Source organism: Quercus robur, chromosome 6 (assembly GCF_932294415.1).
Source record: "Quercus robur chromosome 6, dhQueRobu3.1, whole genome shotgun sequence".
Lineage (NCBI taxonomy): Eukaryota > Viridiplantae > Streptophyta > Magnoliopsida > Fagales > Fagaceae > Quercus > Quercus robur.
The window spans coordinates 50,601,383-50,624,595 of record NC_065539.1 but is presented as its reverse complement, the minus strand read 5'-3'; the positions used below and the strand labels follow the sequence as shown (position 1 = coordinate 50,624,595).

The window sequence follows — 23,213 nt, the reverse complement described above, 5'->3', positions numbered from 1 at the left end:
GTGTTTGTTTTCTTGTAACTTCCACGACATCATATTTTGCTACACAATCATATTTTACTACAAACAGGATCAACATTAAAATAAAATAAACTCTCATACTAAGTTTTTTTTTTTTTTTTTTTTTTTGCATGTTAAGGTATTTTATTTTAGCATATTAAGTAATGAGAAAGAGAATAAAAGGTGTTCCACATGATTTGGATGATGTTTTTCAAACTGATTTACCTCATCTATAAATCTTATTTACCTTTAGCTAAAAAGAAAACAGAGAATAAAAAGTGTAAAAATAAATGTTTAGCATTGGTTTTGGAAATTAAAACATGGCATCCTAATGTTCTTAATGAGGACTGATCAGAGAAGCTTGAAGTACTTTTGAGAACAAAGGATCACAACAATGCCACAAGCACAAGCATAAAAGAACGAGCATCTCCAATACACAAGGCAAACCCAAAATCCTTTCTATTTTAGATAGTGAATTCCCAAAATTTAAGCTCCAATAGACTCTTTGTATGAGGAATTTTTTTTGATGATCTAAGCTAAGTGACTCTCTTGGTGTGGAGAGCACTATAACTTCTCTAAATACACTTGGAATTAAATTATCTGGACCTCTCTCACACCAATAAAAAATCATTTTCTTGTTCACACACCCAATCTTCTTTATCTTAGGAAAACTATTACAAAAAATGATAATGTTGGCTATAAAATGTATTTGAAAAAGTAGATAGGTAAAACAAAAAATTGAATTTTTCTCTTTAACTTAGGGGAAAAAATACTATTAGGTTCTAAGGAATTAGGAACTAATGTATTAGAACTTCAATTTGTAATGTTGGCAAACCATGATCAAAACGTTTTAGTCTTGTTTTAGACTTGCTCAAAGTTTGTTTATATATAAAGTTGGAATCAAGGGTTCTGCAGGATTTACTAAACTATGATTAATGTGTTTGTTAAAATTTACAAATCATGCTTTTTGGATCTAATAATGTAATTTTTTTTTCTGTGTTTTATTGGACCAAGTGAATAACAATAATGTGAGTTTCAGTTAGCTTAACTGGTAAAGTCTCTAATGGTTGTATAAGAGATTTGGGGTTCGATCCTTGCCTACACTAAAAATAGGAGCGAACGCCAAATGTTGAAACTCTCTCAAAAAATAAATAAAAAAAGTGAGTAACAATAATAAAAAGCGGTTGTTTCAATAAGTACAAATTTTAAAAAACTGAACCAAACTCACCCTTAATAAACTAAGAATAGACTTCATTAGGTCATTAGGAATTAACTTATATGATTATCTCTATTTGAATTCTCTTTCATGTAAAGTCATATTAATGACCAAAGATGAATAAAGAAAAGCATCAAATTTATTGTGTTAGATCCAAGTGAAGTGAATTTTAAAAAAGACTCGGCTTAAGTCCAGTGATGGGACGTGCGCGCCATCATCTTGATGGATCTAGTGCAACTAGAATTTGGACCAAGGTGAAGCTTTTAAAAATGTATACCATAGTAAGACTATTTAAACTATATCAAAACTTCCTTTTATGTCTTAAAAAAAATAGAGGTGGTCTTAATTTATGTTATATTTTCCTTCCTTTTAAAATCTTTTTAAAGACATGTAACAACAAATTATTCGTGGCAATCCTATTCCTTCCCTAGCCTACACGAAAAATACATGACATTGAACTTATTTGACATGTAATAAACCAAAGAATGTGAAATATTTGTACTAATTAATAGTGAACTTTTTTGGATATGTAACATAACAAAACAATGTTGCTTTTTAACCAGATTGAGACTGCACACCTAAGTTAGGATGGTAGCAAGCAAAGCTTTATTCTTTTCAACATGAGACTTCTCTCCTTCAATGCCAGAAAACATCAAATCAGAAAAAGCTCTATACTCTGCCCCCAAAATCATCCTTCGGGGTTGACATGGCAGCACAACAATTTGAAACACTGTATATGCAGCAAAAGCAAAGGGAAAAGCCAGTGAATAGAGCAAACTAGTAGGCCCGAGTGAAAAAAAGTTGAGGGTTTGAGTTCCAAAACTTGGTCAAAATTAAGGGCCCAAAAGAGAAAGAAAAAGTGAGGCAAAGGGACTATAGCTTGCCCTGTGTTTTCTCCTCATCATTAACCTACTACCACACCTTACTCTCCCTACACATCTTCTCTCTCTCTCTCTCTCTCAAACTAAATTAAGTTAACATTACCACTTTCTCTCAGATTCCCTGGATTTTCTCCCCGATATAAGGTTAAAGCTTTGGATAAAAAGGTAAAGCAGCTCAGAACTGAAACAAATAATACTGAAAAAACAACAGCAAAAGAAGGGGGTTGTGTTATTATTTCAAACTTCCCAAATGTTCAACATTCCCTTTCAAACCGGGAGACGAGTCCCCTCTGAAAACAAGGGGTGTTAAAGTAATCATTTTTTAACATAAAAATAACATTTTCTGCAATAATGATAATAATAATATGGGGTACTAGTAACACTTAACATATGCCCTTAATTAGAATATTTGTTAATGGATCTTTTTGGAAAAAAAAAAGTTGTCAAAATAGTAAATGTAAGGACACAATTTGTAACGACCCAAAATGATACTGGGTTCGCACGTAAATAGGCCCAGACAATATAATTTGTAGAGCGTGGGAGTTAAGAACTAAGTTAACTTTTTTGTAATGAAAAGATTCACCCTCACGTGTCTCGAAGGCCCAGAGCTGGCTCTACGATCGTTTTGTTTTGGTAATCGATACAGTTCTTTTTCTCTTTACGTTCTTCTTCTTCAGTCTATGTTTTCTTTCTTTTTTTTTTTTTTTGTTCCGATCCCCTTTTGCATGCTCTTCTTTCAGTTTATATACCATCCTTTGTGTTCCATCCTCACCACACACATGTAGGTTGGGTTCGGAAGATTTCTTTTTGTCCCATCTAGTACCTCCTGGAACTTCCTTTCAGCTGCCTCCTTACTGTTCAGGTATCACCTCCACATTAATGCGGTCAGAGAGTTGGTTGAGAGGTAATTAATGCGGAGGCAGCTGTAGTTATAGATATTTATTTTGTCTTTTCTCTTTTACCCTTGGTCTGTTATCCTATCTTCAGTGGTGACATAATTCTGAGATCCGGTTGCAACAAGACCGCGTCTTGATCGTCCTCGGACGTATACTGCCGAGGAGTATTGCGTCCTCGGACGAATACAAAACTCTACCTTCGTGATATTGACCACCACCCCCCTTCGGTAATTGCCTTGTGACCTGACTTGGCCTCCTCGGACGGATATGCATCCTCGGATGGGCCACAGGCCCAATGATCCTGACCTTAATGGGCCTGTTGATTAACAGGCCCCCACAGTAAATTATTTTTTTCTTTTCTCAATAAAAAATTTCTAAAAATAGTTACTAAACTTATGTTTTTAGGTAATTTATTTACTTTTTCAAAGTAAATAAAAGATTATCCAATTTGAAAATTGCTTTTATCCCACAAAAAAAAAAATATATATATATATATATATATATTAAAACTTAAGAGATGAGAATTTGAATCCAAATTCTTCTTCTTGAATGAATAAAATCATTAAAATAAAAGTTCCTTAACTTTCCAATGAAATCTGATAATGTTTTTTTTGTTTACAAGAAACAAGAGGGTAGGATTCGAAGCCATATTCTCCTGTTTGAAAAGATCAAATAATATCATTACACAGCAAGGCTAGTCTGACACTGGGATGAATTCTTTTCCTGTAGATACCAATAATACATAGGAAAGTTACTGCTTTTGAAACATGCATGAAACAAAACTGTACTCACATAACTAAAAACAATATAGGATTTTTTTTAATATCATTTTTAAGAGTCATAGCTAGAACAACTCCTGTAGCATCATTTTCATGTAATAAATTTTATACATATATATATATATATATATATATATATGTAAATTTGCAGAGAGTGCATTGTTAGGTTCAATGTGATGACTCTGTGCCTGTGCCCCCATATACCTCCATAGTCCAAACAAATTAAGCCCCCAACCCCTTAACCCTCATCCCCATGCAAACCCCATGTGATTCCTCACCTGCCTGTCAAAAAGTCCTCCTCCACCTCCTCCTTCCACGTGGCATCTGGCATGACTGAAATTTGGCACGTTCAGTTTTGAACATTTATATATGATTACTGTTTCAACTTAGAACCATTTGGATTAGGAATCGTACAAAGCTAGGGGTGAATATTATTGCACCATTTCACCAAAAAAAAAAAAAAAAGAATATTATTGCACCTCACTATCAAAAAAAAAAAATATATATATATATATATATATATTATTGCACCCAGTAATGTTATGCTAGATTTTGTAACCAAACACTCCTCAGAAAATTTTGGATCTCGAGCTACCACCATTAAATGTTGTCTCAGGGTTCTCAGCACCCGTGCAAGTGCAACCCTCGTGACTGAAATACAAGTTGGCGTAAGCAAATATCCAAAGACTTTTGCATCCTTCACAAAAATCTTCAGACATACACTACAAAGCACCCAATCTCACAACAAAGCAATCTGAGTGATAAACACTCTCTCTCCACATTTGTTTGCATGAATTTATTACTATCACTCGTAATAAATCGTACTCAATTTCACAACAAAATAATAAACAATAAGCACTCTTTGTTTACATGAACCTATCTCTCATAACAGCACAAGTCGGCAAGCCATGGAATAGGGTGCGTGCCTATTATTGTTTTTTTTTCTCTTTAATAAAAAAGTATCTTTGATATAGACTTATCGACCTCACATCAACAATAATAAATAATATCACGTATACTAACAAAAGCTTGTTTAAACTATTGCTCAAATTGGTCACCATATGAAACAATTTCAAAAACTTCTACGCCACTTGGTGTGTGGCTAGTATTGTTAATCCAAAAACTAGTTAAGATCAGGGTGCTACAATCCAGTAATACTTGGAATTGTATCTTTACAATGTGTACTACACATCATAGCTAAGGAATCGTTAAGCTGAGAAAACAGAGAAGTACTTTTGAGAAGGTACACTGGGAGGGGAGTGTGAGACCCCACAAAAGAATTCACTGGTCTGATTAGACAGATGGGGTGTGAGATTGATGACCCCATTTTATCATCATGATGATCATGTGACAAATCCAACACATGATGATAGACCCTTGTGGTCCCTGAGTATATATTTTTATATATTTTTATTTTGATGCCCATGCCCTTTCTGTTCTCTTCGATATGACCATACGCTTACCTGAATTCGTGTAAGTGTCAACGCCGTTAGATTTTCAAAAAAATTAAAGTAGTTAGCTTGTCCTTGTCAACATGTTCTACGGCTACGACTACTACGGATATATCCACGAGAGTGTACCATTTTGCTCTGACCAGCTTAACCTCTCTCTCACACTTGAGTGAGTGTATAAACCCAAATGTAAGTAAACAACAAAACCAATAATTCTATACATACTAAATTTAAGCAAAAAACTAATAATAGTATTACCATAATGTGTTTGGATTATTAGTTTAATTTCATGATTCGTGGGCCATACCCAGCCATCAGAAGTTCAGAACCTTACCAAACACACTGTTTTTAGCTTTTTGGTGGGCCCACTATTACCGGTCCTCCAATAGAATCCAACTCATACCAATGAGCCCCACAACACAGAACATCTATAATTTCAGTCACGTTGTAATCCATTGATCAGGATATGTTTGCAATATTAATAACATAAAGAGCAATGTAGATGAGCATTCTGGAACAGTATAATTATTATGCACCCAAAATTAAAAATTAAAGTGAAAAGACATAAAAGCATATGATGATTTTATATAATAAAAAGAAAGAGCACTTGTACTTCTTGAGTTTTGAGGGAGAAATGGGCAGAGAGATGGGCTTTTTTTTTTGTTAATATCCCATTCATCTCTCTCAATTTTTTTTTTTTTTTCTTTTCATCTTATTTTTGTTTGCAACATATGAACACATATAAACATCTCATTGCCCCTCTACCACCCCCTTCCCACTTACATTCTCATTCTCTCCTAAATAGCTTTAAATATATTATCATCATCTATATAAATACTCCCTATGATAATTAAAAAACCTAGATTCAGCTTAAGGATTAAAGGAAATTAAAAGGGAAAAAATAAGGAGAGAAATTAAACTAAAAATTGAAAACCCATTTCAAAGTATAATTATGGCATAGAAGAACTTGGCCAGCTCCACCACCACCACCACAAAACTCTAGCAAATTAAAATCCCCAAAGCAGCAAGCAGCAGCAAATCCAGGCCAACACAACTTTTCACATCACATTACAACTTGAGGTGTTCTCATCACTAAAGAAGTCAGTGTATGGCTCTGGACCTGGACCTGTTTGATGAGGTGGTGGGTATGGGTATGGGTATGGGTATGGGTATTGTTGTGGATGTGGTGGTAAGTAATTCACTGCTGGAGGGGGTCTAGCATACATGAGCCTATCATTGCCCCCTGCCATTGCAGCTCTCTGGCTCATCGCTGCCGCTTGCATTTGTTGCTGCAAGAACTGCTGCTGTTGTGCGTGGTAAGGGTTCCCAGGCATCACCTCAGGGCCAGCACCATGGAAGTACCCGGCTCCACCACCGCCACCGCCCCCACCATGAATGGCAGCAGCTGGAAGGCCTTGGACTGCTTGGATGTTACCCATTTGGCCCATTGGGATGTTACCCATCTGATGACCCCCCATCATATTAGGTCCACCCATAGCATTATGATGTTGAGGAAGGCCACCCATGTTTGGCAACCCATTATTATTGTTCATAGCTTGAACCCCACCATTCTTTTTAGCCCCCCCATTACCATTACCATTACCACCACCATTACCATTACCATTGTGGCCATTCTTGTTATTTGCCCCACCGCCACTGTTACCATTTTTAGCATCCAAGGGAAATCCAGCCCCACCCCCACCATTTTTACCACCATTTTTGCCACCTCCTCCACCTTGATTCTGATTGTTATTTCCACCACCACCTCCTTTCTTTCCTCCATTTCCATTTTTGCCATCGCTCACCTGAATAGGCACAGCTCCTCCACCACCACCACCACCTTTTTTACCTCCATTAGCCCCACCATTTCCACCACCACCTCCATTCCCACCTTTCATGAGTTGTGGATTCATCATCATCATCACATTAGCAGGAGGCATCATAGGTTTCATCTTATTGTGTGGGGGATGCGGATCATCCAACTCATCCTCTAAATCCTCATCATCATAATCGTCATCATCATAATCCTCATCACCAAACTCATCAAGATCATCATCATCCTCAGGCAAATCAAACTTCACTGCCTTCGATGGTTGCGGCTGCTGATCTGGTAACCCTTTCATTTTAAGTTGAAGCTGATGCTGCAGCATCTGCTGCTGAAGCTGCTGAACCTGCTGCTGAAATTGTTCTGGTTTTAGTACTCCTTGTTGCACGAGTTGCTGGAGTTGCTGGAGTCGTTGCTGGAGTTGTTGCTGGAGTTGTTGAGTAAGCTGTTGCTGTTGCTGTTGCTGTTGCTGTGGCTGTTGCTGTTGTTGTTGGTTTTGCTGTCCACCTTTGGGTTGGTTGTTGTTACCACCTTTCTGACCTTTGCCGTTCCCACCTTTGCCATTCTCAATTTGCATGTTCTTGAACTGATTAGGCAAGTGGTTCTGGTTGTTGTTGTTGTTGTTAGCCTTTGGAGCACCCCAAAGCTCTGCATGTTTTCCTGATTTTGTAAGCTTCTTGATGAGAACTGCTGGGTCTACAGTACCTGAAACCGTCACCTTGCCCTGGTCTGCATCTATTTCGGTTTTAAAAACGCCTAGCAAATGGAAAAAATGGACCTAAAAATTAGAAGGCAAAATATAATCTTTTTAAACAAAGAATGAAAGAAACTTCACAGTGAAAATAAAAAGCACAAATTTTGAGTACATGCGTAAATCAGCACAAGAAATTGAATTAAGTTTATGATGGAAGAGTACCATCAATTTTCTGCAAGATTTTCTTCACTTTCTGCTTACATCCATCACAATGTATATTCACCTTGAGAACACATTTCTGCATGTACAAGCAACCCAAAAGAACAAAACATAGAGTAAAGAGAACTATCATTCAAAAAGAGAACCTCCAAAAAATAAATACTAAGCTTGTTATTAGAAATGACTACACATATGAAAGGATTGAGTGTGCAATGCAAACAACTAAAGACATGAAAGTAAAAGAGTTAAAAGGAAGTAAAAATTAAAAATTGTTTGGAGTTCCAAATGAAGCAAAGTTCTTCAAGGAAAAAAACAAGAGAATAGATACAATGTGTGAGTGAGTGAGTTAGTGAGTGACAGAGAGAGAGTACCTGGACCTTCATAATCTCTTCTTTACTCATGGCTTCTACTGAAATGGAACAAACAGATGGGTACAAGAATGAGGAGAGAAAAAAGGGCTCGCTAGTAGATCTGAGAAACAGAGGAACAGAGAGAGAGAGAGAGAGAGAGAGAGAGAGAGAGAGTTTAACTTTAATTACAAGAAGCACCAAAAAATTGGTTCTCCTCTGTTCTTTCTTTTGGAGGTTTCTTAAGCAATACAACCCAGAGAAAACAAATGGGTGCAAGTCTCTGAGCAGAGAAAGTAGAAGACTCAACAACAAGGCTCAGTCTTGAAAATAGTGAGTGAGAAAGGTTATGAGGCGTTGGGTGGACATTAGCTTCTGGGGATGACTCTGCTTCTCTATTTGAGGGTAAAGAAAAAGAGAGAGGAAATCTAAAAGCAAATGTGGGCAAACTGGCAGAGAGATTGCTGCTGCAAGGTTTCTCTCACACTCTTTCTTTAGGGGGCTTTATTTATTGGTATTTTTTTTTTTTCAGTTCAAGGTTTCAAGTTTTACTTTCTCAAAAAAAAAAAAAAAAAAAGGTTTCAAGTTTAACCGCAGTTTGATGCTCAAAAAAAAAAAAAGGTTTAACCATAGCCCAGATTTTGGGCTTGGCTTAAAAAGCATCTAAAAAGGTCAGGGGCTTGGCTTGGCTTGGCTGAGAGTAAAAGCTCATAAATGGTCATGGTGAGAAGTTCAGATTTGGTTTTAATCTTTGTTAATTACTACCAGCGGATGTGAATGAACTGTGTCAGACTCTCTCTCTCCCCAATTTGGTTGGTACAATAAATACTACCATTTATTGGGGCCCTTTAGGTAGCTTGTAGTTTAGTCATTTACCATTTTATTTTTGGTAGAAAATCACACCCCCCCCACCCCCCTCCCTCCGTTATACCACCCCCACCCCCCTCATGGATTGATTAGTTTGGGAGTTTTGAGCTTTTGTAAAAAATCTTGTCCCACCTCTCATGGATTTTTTTTTTTTGGGTATTGAATAAGACATTATATTAACAGTACAATAACAAATGAAACTAATTAACCATTATTGACTCTTGCTTCATTTTCTTTTTTGTGGGATTGCAATTCCTTGGCAAATAGGAAATTAAGGTTTGTTTGGTTATATTGTTTAAATAACAGTTTTTATTATTTAAATAACATAATATGTATTTTTACAATACTTTTTTAACTACACGTATTTACACAATACTTAAACAACATTACCAAATGGACCTTAAAGCATATTGTAAAAGTTCATAAAAAAATCATATTGTAAACAATACGCTTGAGCAAAAAAAAAAAAAAAAAGAGTAAACAAACTTTTTAAAGCCCATTTTGTTTTATTAAATGAGTAATACTAACCATGACTTTTGAGTAGAGTTGTGGTGTGTCTTTATGTTAGAACCCATTTTCCTCTCTCTTGCGTGTGTATTTGTTTCTCAAAAAAAAAAAAAAAAAAAAAAAAAGTAATGCTAAGACCACAATTTGCTCACATAGTAAGTAGTGAGTGGTGGAATAAAAGTAGTGACAAAATTTGTAGTTCTAACATTTTGCATCAAATATATATACAATGACTTGAGAGAAACCTTGGAAGTTGGAGCAAAGTAGATTAATTAGCTTCTGAAATTTGATGACAGTATTTGTTTAGTATTAATCTAGAACCAAAATAATTGCAATTATTCTATCTTTCAAAGAGAAAACAGATTGAGTATGGACAAGTGATTCAATTCGGCCAATAGCTTTCCTAGACAAATAAACAACTAGCATTCATCGTTAATCAAGAACACTGAAATGTGATTTTTAGACCAAAATCATTGGAAATGTTAGACAAGCTTCAGTAACAAGATGTGAGCATTCTCTTTTGGAGGGTGTGAGGATAAGCTTCTCTATCCACACTCCACAAACAGATATTATCAGTGAGGTTGGTCTGTCTCTCTCTAATGTCAAATAGGATAGAAGATATAGTAGCAACTAAAACAACTATCTGTGATTACTAAATAAAGATTCTTCATCTTATAAAGAACTTCACTTAGATGAACGTGAAGAGCTGATACGTACAAGGGTCAGTTATCAGTGTCCTTATAGTTTACTAAGTTACGAGCTCAGACTTCAGAGATTCGTTCAAATATTCCCATTTATGTCTTACCATGTAATCATGAACTAAATTTGGCCAGGTTCGTCCTTGTTGCCTGTTGGACTAAAGGGCGTTAATTAGAGAGCATTAGCAAATAGCAATTGTTATTTTTTATATATTTTTTTTAGAAAATGTTTATTTTTACTTATACTACGAAGAGTTAATGGAGAAAGAGAATTTGAATTATGAATATTTTCATTAGAAACATAATAAGGTTCTAGTTAAGTCACATAGATTAACAATTATTATCTAAGTTAATAAATTATATTGTTTTATTATTATTATTATTAGATGCAATAAATTATTTATTTCTTTGATAATTTGATTGTTAGAAGATGAGAAATTTAAATCTTGGATGTTGAAGATATCTCAAGAGCTACCAACTAGTTAAACTATAAGATTCTTGGCAATACAATAATATTTGAAATCTATAGTGTTCTTTTCATAATGATATAAAAGATTTTATCATATGAGTTAATTAGAATTTGCGATTATACATTTATTTAACTGTTTTTAAGCCCCCTTCATTAATGTCAGATTTCTTTACTTATAGAGATATTAAAATGCCCCTCCCTGCTCGATCCACCTTATCTCACTCTGTCTTCCACTTTATCCTAAGTGTGCATATGTTTTTTGTTTAATAAATATATTTAATTTCATTGTATATATTAGTATTTTAATACATATCCTATTTATAAATTAATTTTTTATTTATATTTTATTATCATCCTCAAAACACTAGTCTTGCTCTCTTGCCACAACTCCTCTCTTTTCTATTTTATCTTGATTTTATTAGTGCTAAATTCACCTCATTAGGGATGACAAAATACCTATATCCCATCTTGCCTACCCCCTCCCACTCCACTGGTTTTTCTTGCAGAAATAGATGACAAAATAGGTATGGGACACCAATAATCCAACCTGACCTGGTCCTGTTGCCATCATTAGTTAAAAGTTCAAACAAAGTTTCAATATTTCTTTTTAGTATCATCAAATGTTAAATTTCAGTTAGAAGAATTAAGAGTGTGTGGTTAATTTTCTATCAAATTACACTAAATGTCCATTTGGAAACAATTTATTTAGCTTTTTGCTTAAAGAAGCGTAGATAAAAAGTAAAAGCTAAATAAAATAAATAAGGGATTCATGTGGTATAGCCCATTTGGCTTGACCTAAGAAGTTGCAATTTTGCTAAGATTTTTTTGTTCAGAGTTATTACTATTTGGCAAAGAACTGATAAAATTGGAGAAAGAATCCGATGCTCTATAAACTACCAAAGGCATTTGGCCTTTTTATCCAAGCGGTTTATGGAACATGAATACATGATGACTCTTGGCAAAATAGTTGTTTTATTAGTGAATATGCATATTTACTACCAGTTGTGAAATGGCCTATTGGAAAGAATAAAAGTAGTCATCTATTTATAGGGAAATTCTTACATGCTCCGAGAGCAATGCTCCCTCCTCTCACATGAGGGGTGGACCCCATGATAGGACCCATGCGTGAGGCCCACCCCTCATGTGAGGGGAGGGAGCATTGCTCCTGGAGCATCTAATTTTTTTCTCTATCTATATAGGTCAGATTACGCAACTAATAAAGCACCCTCTGTGATGACTGATGAGCATTTAGGTAAAGAAAGCTACAAACCAAAACCAGCCCTTGGATGCAAATGAATCACGTTTCTATGGGATATTTTCTTTACACTCGGACCCCTTTTTGCAAGCAAAATTATTTTGTCTACCTTCTTAAAAGCCTAAACCTTGATGAAATCCTTGTGCTTTTCCCCCTTTAGTTTCCTTTACCATTTGAACAGATCACTTTACCTGTTACAAGGCATTTGAATGGTGACTATGGGACCTAAACAAAATGGCTTTTCCTGCCATGATTTTATCTAAAGGACACCTATTGGTTTAGAATAGGTTTTAGGCCAAGCCTAATTTTTATTGCTTTGTTTTGCAACCAGTCAACACCTAATTTGGTAAAATTAGCATTGCACTAAACTTTTCATTCTGTTTCGAGCAATTGATAAAATTTATGATTTTGGGCTGTAAAATGTACACTTTTTTTGCACGGTATAGGTTGTGGCTATGATAGTGACAGTCATTACCATAGCATGGGGCTTGGCTTAGTGAATATGTCATGATAATTTTGCATAACTTGAGAAGGCCAAGCTATCTTTGGTATTTGATTTTACATCTCGTCTCTTAAGATATGACTTGGGCAGCTATGAAGACATATTGCCATTTACGTTGAAGACATCACGTGAAAACACATGGTCCGTGGATGGTGATCAATAATAGAAGATAACGCAGATGGGGGGCCATTTATTAAGACCTTACCTCGCTTGGCTACGGGCTCACATGGTTTCTGCAATTTCTTGTATATAGCTCTAGATTTTTTGATGAATGTTAAAGCTCTAGATTTTACTTGTTATAGTGTGTGAAAAAACAATAATGAAGGTATAGAATTTGACAAGTTCTGACTACCAAAGAATGCTTTGATAGTATTTGTATTCTCTTTTTGCTCCTTATAAAGAGTCGTGTATGATTATATAGATTCAACAGCTTTTTTTTCCTGGGATCATCATGGAAAATATTGAAGACCATTTGGTGAGTGAGCCCATATATCAGAATGCCATCCTTAAAGCTTGAAAACCAGATGCAACTGTGTAAAGAATGAATCCAAAATCAGTATGTATGGACCAATCTTCATGCTCAAACTTTAAACCAGTCAAAAGTTCAAGCTACTTATGAGAGCACATGTAACTTAGGAATTTTTTTCCTTTTAGCGTAGACATCAAGCAAAGTCAATTTGGAGTGTTCAAATTCATAAATGACGGAATTGAAAGCCCAAAGAAGAACAGAGAGGCAAAGAAAGCAGTTAGTTCAGGCTAATCTTACACAAACACACACGGTAGTCTAAAAGTATGGGTTGTGTGATGTTTACAAATAGAATTGGATGGATGACATAAGAGACTCAATGCTAATACAAGTGTAAGCAGTTGGCTCTGAGATGAGCCTTTGCCTAAAGTAGTAAACAAATATGCGGGAAAAAGTAAAGCTGAAATCTAGCTGTTTATGGCTAATGCTTATATGAACACCACATGGGTAGTCCTAGAGGGATGTAATTAATAATAACAAATTCACTAATGTTTTTTAACCAAAAAAAAAATTCACTAATGTTTGTTTCAAAGTGAACATCACATAGGCACAAAAGATGTATCAATCAAGTTCAAATTTTTCACTCAAAAATTTGTCCCAGTTGAATTTGTAGTGGGTTGGCATGGAACCATAGCCTTTATCCATCAATAAGTGCAATGATGCAATGAAGTATTTCCCAAATCATCCAATAATGAAGAGAGACTGAACACAATGTGTAGCAAATACTAAAAATAACCAAAATAGTTCCAGCTGTACAAAATGAAAATGACAATTTAACAAGATGCAATGAACACAATATGTAACTATTTGTTTTCTAAGTGAAACCATTTCTGTGAGTCTGTGACCCCAGCTGGCAAGCAAAACAAATCAGAGAGCCATTTAGAAAAAGATGTTCGACAAGATGCAATGAATTTTTAGTGTTATTGCACAACTTTTGTATCTCCATATGTTCAAGGGTTCCTTTCAAGGCCTCTGAGATTCTTAGTTTGTCCCACTTATTCTTAACTTCTATGGCAAATATTCCCTGTCAGTCTCTCTTTTTGGCTGTTAGACAAAAGGAAAAAAGGTACTCACACAAGACCTAGAATGTTCATCCAGTCTAGTAGCCTCAAAGTGTTGTACTTTCCTGCCTTTTGACTCTCCAAATCACTCACTAGCTCACAGCAACAACAACAAAACCTTATTCCCACAGTTTTGGGTAAGGCTATGAAGTCTCAACAAATCATTCAGGGTCAGCCACACGTATTATTTTCCTCCATTTTCTTCTATCTGAAGTCATACTCCACTCAATAATTCACAAATATATGAATAAATAAAATTTCAAGCAAGGAGGGCAGTGCTAAGCGGGCCCCCCCCCCCCCCCTTATTTTATTTTTTCAGAAAGGGTAAAGATAGATATAACTTAGAAGGATATTTGGCACTTTGAAAAGTTCATATAGACCTTGACAAATTTAGACATCATAAAATAATGGAAACTTTGGGGGGGGGGGGGGGGGGGGGGGGGAAGAAGCCTCACTGATTAAGCATGAGCTATCATATTGTTTGCTTGATTTATTATTTATCATTGATGAGAAATCTATTTCAACAGCAGAGTGAATATATATGGTTCTCAAACCCTGTACAGACAGATCATCACAGAGTCTTGACACCCTAATCTAGGAGCATAAGCTGTGCAATGTTATAAATAGAATTGGGTGATGAAATAAGAAACTCAATGCTGCTAACACAAGTACAAGCATTATGCACTGTTATAAACCTTTGCCTAAAATGTAAGGAAACAAAGATGGGAAAAAGTAAAGGTCAAATCTAGTGGTCAATGGCAAAAGCATAGATTTACACCACTAAGACAATCCCAGAGGGATGTAATTTATAATAAAAAAAATCAACACTTCACTTTTTATGTTTCAAATAAACATTACATAGGAACAAAGATAAAGCAGTCAAGTTCAAAATGTTCACTCATAAATTTGTAATTGGTGAATTTATAGTGGGGTTGGTGTGAAACCATAAAGTCTCTAACTGGTCAACCAGCAGTGTGATGCAATGAAGGATTTTCCAAATCCTTCAAAACTGAAGAGAGACTAAATATTACTTCCAGTTGTACAGGATGAAATGACACAATTTTCACATAAAATGCAGATAATATGTAACTATTATCACTCAAAGGGAAACCATTAATGTGACCCCAACTAGCAAGTATAAAACAATCAGAGGCCATATATCCAAAAAATGCTCAATAAGATACAATGAATCATTAGGGTTATTGCACGACTATTGTGTTTTCATCTGTTCAAAGGTTCCTTTCAAGAGCCTCTGAGATTTGTAGTTTGTCCCACTTATTCCTAACTTCTACGGCAAATATTCCCAGTCAGCTTCTCTTTTTGGCATTTTCATCCAGTCTAGTAGCCTCAAAACATTGTACTTTCTTGCCTTTCAATTCTCCAAATCATTTACTAATTCACAGACGCGCATAAATAAAATTTTAATCAAGGAGGTGCAACACTGAATTTATTTTTACTTTTTTCCAGAAAGGGTAAAGAATATAATATAAGGCACAATGAAATCTAACACTTCAAAAACATATCATACAAACTTTAGATATCATACAATAATGTGTGCTTTTTTTCTTTTTTCTTTTTTTTTTGGGGGGGGGGGGGGGTGTTAAAAGTATTCCAACACCTAGTGAGGCATATTATAATCTAAAAAAGTTGTTCCAGGTAATACAAACTCTATTTAATAGACCATGCAGTTCATAACCACAGCCTTTATTATCCCTTTTTTCAATAAATAAATAAAATCTTTCAAGAACTAGACAAATGTTTTTTGCTAAGACTGTTAAACACTTACAGATCCACAAATAAATGCACTGCACGTTAATAAAAGATCAGACAAAAATTTAATTCTGATACTATTTTCATAATATACAAAGAAGAAGAATATATAGAGAGGTATGAAACAGATGACGACACATACAAACAAAAAGTAGACAGCCATACCATACAATCCAAAGTTGGCAAGAAGAAAAGAATCTTTCATTGATCACCATTATGTATCTTGATCTCTAAAAGTTCCTCAATAGGTTGACGGCATATGGGACACTTATTTGATTGAAGCCTCAACGCTTTTGCACAATCACTGCACATACACTGAAAAATACCAGATACAACTTGAGAACAAAGCAACTGAGGTTTCAAGTGTAAAAAGTTAATAAAAAGAGAGAAAATTGTACACCAGCTTGCAGTACATACGCTATCACAACTGTTCCAAAAAACTCAGATATCATGTAAGAAATAAAATTTTCACCCTCGGGGAAGATATCATTAGGATCTTTCCATAAACAGCATGCGGTGTCAGTATTTATTATTTTAAGTTTTCATCTATATATTGCTTGTAAAGAGTTCTCCTCTGATGGCCTCAATGCATGTGTTGTGTGCTCTCATTTATTCAAAGAGCTAGAAAGATGGAAATGAAGGAAACAATTAAAGCCAAGGATCATATAAACGACCCAACTGTCTAATGTTCTCACCCTTTTCATGTGCTTAAATTAAGTTATGAGTGTCAAATTAACTAGACAAATCAGAACAAGCATGAGTTTGGATGGTTTGTGGCAATACCACATCAGATCCAATCAAGTGTAGCCAGGTGATCAGATTACTCAGGCTTATGGGCTTGGAATTAAATCATCAACATCATTTGTGCCCAAGCACAACAAGCTTGAGGCTTCCTGATCATCAATCTTGGCATCCTATCTCATTATCCAGTGTGGATAAAAAAATACCAGTGTACAGTTTCTATTTAAAAATTGACTATTATCTTTTAATGTAATGGAGAAAATACAGATGAACTCTCACCATATGTCGGCAGGGTAATACAGCTGTATCCTTAGGTTCAGTCATGCATATCACACACTCCTTCCCTGGGTCACTGTCGTCAAAGCCTTCTGCTTCCGAGCTTCCTATTCCATATATCTCACGGAGCTCATAGCGAAATCCATCAATCCATAATATTTGCTTAACAACTCTCACTTGGAAATGTTCATCATTGTTCTTCTCTAGAACAGCTTGAGTAATCTGCATACGAGGGTTTGTGTTGGGTACACACTCACCAAGAGTCTTGTCTGTTGAGTGAGGGGGCAGTGTTTCAGCAGATACTACAAGAGGAAATACATCTTCTCCAGGTGATGGTTTTGAGAGATCATCCAGCTCAAAAAAGCCTAAGTCAATGCCTGTTCCTGAAGGCTGACAAAATCTCTGGCCAAATCCTTTCTGAAAGGGGATTTTCACAGGTGTAAAGTTTGCAGGAAAAAATGGAACAAACCTACAGTTTGACTCTTCCTTGGCAAAGTAGAAAATTGTGATGCTGTCCATCAGAAAACCAAACCAGAAAAAAATTAGATATACAACAAAAATATTCCATGTGTTTCAACTCTCGTTCAAAATAAAAAACATCTTATTTATTGATAATAAACTTAAATAATCAAGCAATTAGATGAATGTAGTTTACACCTATAAATAATTGCAATTGTATCATTACACAATTTCAAAAACCATTGTTTTCAATTCCAAGTGATTTTTATAGACTTGAATTTCTCATATTTTGGTACTTCAAATTGTCTAAACAATTCAAAGATCCTGTTGTCAAAATATGTATAACTCTACAGAATTAACCTCACAATATTCTGATCTTCTTTTAGTACCTTGTTTGAGACACAAGAAGCATTTTATCAGCCAGTAATGCTTATTAGCCAGAAGAGGCAAGTATGGTGAAAGGGAAAAATAAGAAGTTACCCCTTGTTTGCAAGATGTTAGGTGAGACCACGTTTAACCTTACTTATTCAGACACAAATTATTGTCATTATAAATACTATCTTTAAAGGAAAAGAAAAGGGTAAATACAACTCACACGCCTGAATGGGATTGAACTTGTAGCCACACTTTCCACCCCTATTTAGGGAGGACGAGAATCAAGATGCCATTTGGTTCAAGGACTCTTGGCATTATTATCATTGTAACTGCCTTATATTCTGATTGTATAATGATGACTTTATTTGTAAGAAGACATACAATTCCAATAACGACTTAACCTTACGGTATTTGGTTCACGTAATTTCCCATCTATCATTAAAACGGATTAAAATAGGTTATAAGAAAAATGAGCGTTCCAGCTAGCTTGGTTGGAAAAGTCTACATCATAACATGATGATAAAACTTGGATAAGACGTTTTAGAGATGGGGAGATGACTAGATCTCATTCCATAGCCTGTAGGCCAAGTGGGCATTGGCCAGATAGTCTAGAGCAGAAATGGTGTCAAGACTGGAGGAAAGTAGCCCAGAAAAAATACTTTCAAATTTTGGCCTATATCAGGCTCACTCAAAGCAGTTTGGGCTTTGATTGGAACAGTTTTCTGAAAGTGTTCTCAAAAAACTGTTTTATGTTGTTTTCAAGAATATGTTGTACCTAATGTACAAAGCTCCCACTTTTGCAGGGTCTGCGAGAGGTGATTGATTGTTTTTGAGAATCAGAACCAAGAAAAAAAATTGTTTTCTGTTGTTTTCAATATCAAAAATTTATTTGGAGAGATGACTTAAAAACTGTTTTTAGAAAAGTTCATGAAGTAATTTCATTCTCAGTTATAATTTTTATAAATGATATTAGTGTGCGTTTGGCTCCAGCTTAAAAAGCCAACTTATTTTACTATTTAGCTTATTTTTGCTACTATTCATGGGCCCCACTGCACTTTTTGGTATTATTCATGGACCCACTGTACTATTTCGACTAATTTTTACCTTTATCTACAGTACTTTTAGTAAAAAAATTTCAGTTTTAACAAAATAAGCGAATCCCAAACAGACCCATACTTTGCCTAAGTGCCAAAACCCAGACCACACATGCCCCAACCCCCTATCTACTAAAACCTTGCCCTTCTCATCTCTCACATATTGCATAGCACCCATTCCATAACCCCTTCACACATTTTGTCTAACACATCTCATATAAATCTCCACAAACAAACCATTTCTCAAGCCTCCAACCATTTTCAGCTCAAAACATCGAGAATCCATTTGACTTCAATGGCCACCAATTCCAAACTCCTACTCTTGCTCGTCTTAAGACACTTGTTTGCTGCTTGGAAATAATATTGAACATAGAAATTTCTAAAAGTTAAGCATAGACTAATTTACAAAACATCATAGCAATGAGGAATTGCACATGAAGATGGACCATCCATCCGACAATTTCTAAGATGACAACCAAAATGCAATTACAAGTAAATCAAAGATCCACTTTCCCTTTGTGGGGCCAAAAAACAATTAACTCCACTAATACTGCCTTGAACTATGCAAGTAATTTTTTTTTTTTTTTTTTTGGATACATCAATAGTTGGGGGTGGGGGGATTTGAACCCTAGATGTCTTTGTTGGTGTTGGATTTGAACCCTAGTGTATGCAAGTGATTTTCATTTTGGATTTGAACCCCAGATTTGTACAAAATACCCTGGATTTGAACCCTGGCTAATGCAAGTGATTTTCATTCTTAGTTATATATTAAATACACTTTTCCTTTGGGGGCCAAAAAAAAAATCAATTTAAGATACAGTGAAAACATCTCTTCGTTGTTGCCTAAACTGATGATCACAGTATTTTCTAAGTTACGGTTTTCAAAATGACTGTTTTCTGAAAATAGATAGGCAAACACCTTCTTTGTATAGTTTTCAATTCTTTTTGTTTTTAAAAATTTTACATCTATCTTACTAGTTCGAGTCCATCCACCAACAATAATAACACTAGACATTATCATTTAACTGGACACGGAGCAGAGCAGTCATGATTGATGTATATAACTTAATGAGAACAAAAATCTTTGTATTCTTCAACAAGCTTCTGACAAATGATAATTGCTGCTTTCAATAACTCAAGTCCCAAATTAACATATACACAATAAATCCAAGTAAAGTTTCAATGAATGCAGCTTTTAGATTAATGCACCGGTTAGAAAGAGTGGGTTGATTCAAATTGAGGGAACGAAAATAGACAGCGAAAGACAAAAAATAACATTAGTAGAAGTAATTCAAAAGAACATATAAATTAAGGAAGTAACAGAGGCTATGACTTTGGATAGAATAAAATGTAGGAAAAGAATAAATGTGGTCAGCCCTAACTAATCTTGTTGAGGATCCTTAGCCGACCCCAAAAGACTTGGGACTAAGGCTTTGTTGTTGTTGCATCATTACAATAGTTGACCAGAAACACAATCCTTGATATATTTAAGTCAACATTCATATAGTATAGTAGTCACTTTGTACCCTGTAGTGCATGTATACATGTAGGGGCCAAAATGCCAACGATATCAAATTGTCAAACTAGACAGTTATAAGGCATTTGATTTTCTTTTTCTTTTTCTATTTTTGGGACAAGTAATAGTGAAACTTTATTAGAAAGAGACAAGGAGAGACCTTAAGTATACAGGATGTGTACAAAAGATACTTAAATAATATGTGATTCAGCTGGCATTTGAATTGCATATATCTAATAAACAATAAAACTTCTAGCATGATCATCGTACTGATATTGATCTAGTGCTACAATAATCTCAAAGAAACCTCAAAACCAAAACTGGATTTCATGATCATTACTCTTTTAATGTATTGTTGTAATTGTGCTTTAAACACTTTAAGGAACTTCATACTACATAAAACCACTTAAAATTTTTGTTGGGCCAACATTCATCATCTAGTGGCAATTTTGTACCAGTCTGATAAACTTTAATGAGTTCATCTCTAACACTGGATGACTTAAATGGCGGATATTTCACTGTAGCAAATCTATAGTAGCAACAGCGAAATGGATTTTTCAAAACTCTTTCTTGAAACTGCCTCTTCATATTCTCAGATGCTCAAAAAGAGAAGACCAAACCATTCTACGTCGGAGAGAGGAGCATTACTCTGCTACAAGCCTCTTCAACCAGCTTCTAATTCAATGTGAACCCCTCCTACCTCACCCCCACCCCCCCCCGGGGGCAGCCCGTATATTTTTCTTTCTTTTTTCTACGAATAACAAAAAAAGAAAAAAAACTATATATATTTAAACCTGAAACCTTTCACTTGTAACCAACTCTTTAGAATTAGGAACTCACTCATCTAATACATATAACCCCTACTTGAAATTACAAGCTCCAGTCTCTAACTAGCAACAAGCTGACCTTTCGCTTGTAACCAACTCTTTACAATTAGGAACTCACTCATCTAATACATATAACCCCTACTTGAAATTGCAAGCTCCAGTCTCTAATTAGCAACAAGCTGAGGGGAGGAATTAAAATTTCCATAGCCTGACAATGGTTTTGACATGTCCACCAATTCTAAACCCTTCCAACTCCCTCTGTTAGGAATTAAAACTCTCTTTTTTTTTTTTAATTTTACAATTTTGATATGCACCATTGCTTCAGTTTCTTGAAAACGGAAATCTTGAACTCAGCTAAGCCAACTAGTTTAACTAATTTTAACGATTCAGAACTCTCAATGTTCTAATGTCCTACACAAAACACTTCAAAGACTCAAACTTTCTCTTCCATTTTCTATTCCCACCACCTTTTCAGCACCCAAACAAAGCCAGCACTCACTAATCTAACACCACAATCAAAACCCATCTCAAGAAACACATAAAAAAGCGAAATTCAATCTTAAATGTTCTCATGTACTAAAATAAAGATAACACTTCAAAGACTCAAACTTTCACTTCCATCTCCTATTCCCACAACCTTTTCACCAATCAAACGAACCCAACACTCAATAATCTAACACCACAATCAAAACCCATCTCAAGAAAACCGAAATTCAATCATTCACATAACCAAAAAAAAAAAAAAAAAAAAAAACATTCACTTACCTCCCATCGTGCAAAGCATCGAAAACAAAAGAGACCAAGACATGATCCGGGTTCTGCTCATCAACAACAAGCTTTAGCGTATCCTTATTAATATTCACATCGTTCCTCACCTTCTTGGCGTTTTGGTGGTCCACATAACGAGGTGGGTCCACAGCTTGTGGCCTAGGGCTAGGTGCAAGCCACCCATTAGTGTGGTTAACATAAGGGTGGGGATGTTGGTTATAGTTGAAGCGAGCAGTCATGGGATTGGCATAAGTAGAGCCACAGTAGTAGTAGTTCTGGGGTGGTGGTGGTGGCGGAGGAGGAGAAGGGTGCACAGGATAAGGGTGGTGGGGTGGAGGATAAGGACCATAGTTATGTGGTGGCGGCGGCGGCTGCGGCGGTGGTGGTGGTTGTTGGTCTGAGTAATAGTATGGGGGAGGAGGAGGATGATGTGGGTGTTGAAAATATGGGTTGTTTCTTCTTCTATTGTTGCTAAATGAAATTCCCATTTGGGTTTTTGAGAGATTGAAAAGATTGTAAATTTGGGAATTTCGGGGAAAGGGAAAAGGGTGTAGATAGGAAGAAGAGATATGTGTATATGGGTTTTGGAGTTTGCTTTGGGTGGAATAGTTTGAAGGAAGGAAGAGAAGAGAAGGAAAGTGTTGTGAAAGAAATAGTGTTAAAAGATAGATTTTTGCTGTTTTCTTCGATTTCTTGTTCTCTCTCTCTCTCTACGCAAGTGAATAGTACGGTTTGGGGATCTTCTGGAATTTCTACGGTCAAGTTTTTGAAAAATCCCTTGAGTTTTTTTCTCATAAAAAAATTAAAAATTCATTCCTCCCTTGCAAAAATGAATGGTTGGATGATCTTTTGTCATAAGAGAAAAATGGTTGGGTCATGGATGATGCAATGATTGATTAAGACCAGCACGTAGTCAGGAACTATTTAATAAGTTATATGATGTAAATACAGGACCGCCCAACATTATTTAGGGTATTAGGTGGAAAATTTATGCGGAATCTTTAATAGGTAAATATTAATTAAATAAAATTATTTAATTTTAATTAAATTAAGGTTAATTTGATACATTAGATATATAATTTGATGAATAATACCAATTAAACTAATGTTAATTTTATATAAAGAATTGAATATCATAATTGAATCATAAATATTAATAAAAAGAAATATAAATATATTACTGTAAGGACTCTATTT

The 23,213-nt window shown here is 35.3% G+C and overlaps 2 protein-coding genes across 3 annotated transcripts; both read right to left on the bottom strand.

Annotated features, from left to right (window-relative positions):
* Positions 1–5,775: 5,775 nt before the first annotated feature.
* On the bottom strand, positions 5,776–8,803 carry LOC126689315 (heavy metal-associated isoprenylated plant protein 33). The gene is made up of 3 exons (XM_050384475.1): positions 8,330–8,803; positions 7,962–8,037; positions 5,776–7,801 (listed from the first exon to the last, which is right to left on the bottom strand). The coding sequence occupies exons 1-3, from the start codon at positions 8,357–8,359 to the stop codon at positions 6,279–6,281; spliced, it is 1,629 nt and encodes a 542-aa protein (XP_050240432.1). The 5' UTR covers positions 8,360–8,803; the 3' UTR covers positions 5,776–6,278.
* Positions 8,804–12,936: 4,133 nt separating this feature from the next.
* On the bottom strand, positions 12,937–22,825 carry LOC126689313 (probable E3 ubiquitin-protein ligase LUL4). 2 transcript variants are annotated; one of them, XM_050384473.1, is made up of 4 exons: positions 22,014–22,825; positions 16,981–17,488; positions 16,126–16,275; positions 12,937–13,133 (listed from the first exon to the last, which is right to left on the bottom strand). In XM_050384473.1, exons 1-3 carry the CDS (start codon positions 22,502–22,504, stop codon positions 16,162–16,164), a joined length of 1,113 nt encoding a protein of 370 aa, XP_050240430.1. In that variant the 5' UTR covers positions 22,505–22,825; the 3' UTR covers positions 12,937–13,133; positions 16,126–16,161. The 2 variants fall into 2 exon arrangements, with proteins under 2 accessions (XP_050240430.1, XP_050240429.1); XM_050384472.1 differs by lacking the exon at positions 12,937–13,133 and having other exon boundaries at positions 15,878–16,275.
* Between the last annotated feature and the right edge of the window lie 388 nt (positions 22,826–23,213).

Bases quoted from the DNA above. Each gene is read 5' to 3' on its own strand.
- LOC126689313 (XM_050384473.1), bottom strand. From the start codon at position 22,504: ATGGGAATTTCATTTAGCAACAATAGAAGAAGAAACAACCCATATTTT. The intron at 17,489-22,013 runs GTAAGTGAATGT...TCTGATGGACAG, and splicing joins GATGCTTTGCACGATGGGAG to CATCACAATTTTCTACTTTG. The intron at 16,276-16,980 runs GTGAGAGTTCAT...GGTATTTTTCAG, and splicing joins TATTACCCTGCCGACATATG to TGTATGTGCAGTGATTGTGC.
- LOC126689315 (XM_050384475.1), bottom strand. From the start codon at position 8,359: ATGAGTAAAGAAGAGATTATGAAGGTCCAG. The intron at 8,038-8,329 runs GTACTCTCTCTC...TTGTACATGCAG, and splicing joins AAGAGATTATGAAGGTCCAG to AAATGTGTTCTCAAGGTGAA. The intron at 7,802-7,961 runs GTACTCTTCCAT...TCCATTTGCTAG, and splicing joins AATCTTGCAGAAAATTGATG to GCGTTTTTAAAACCGAAATA.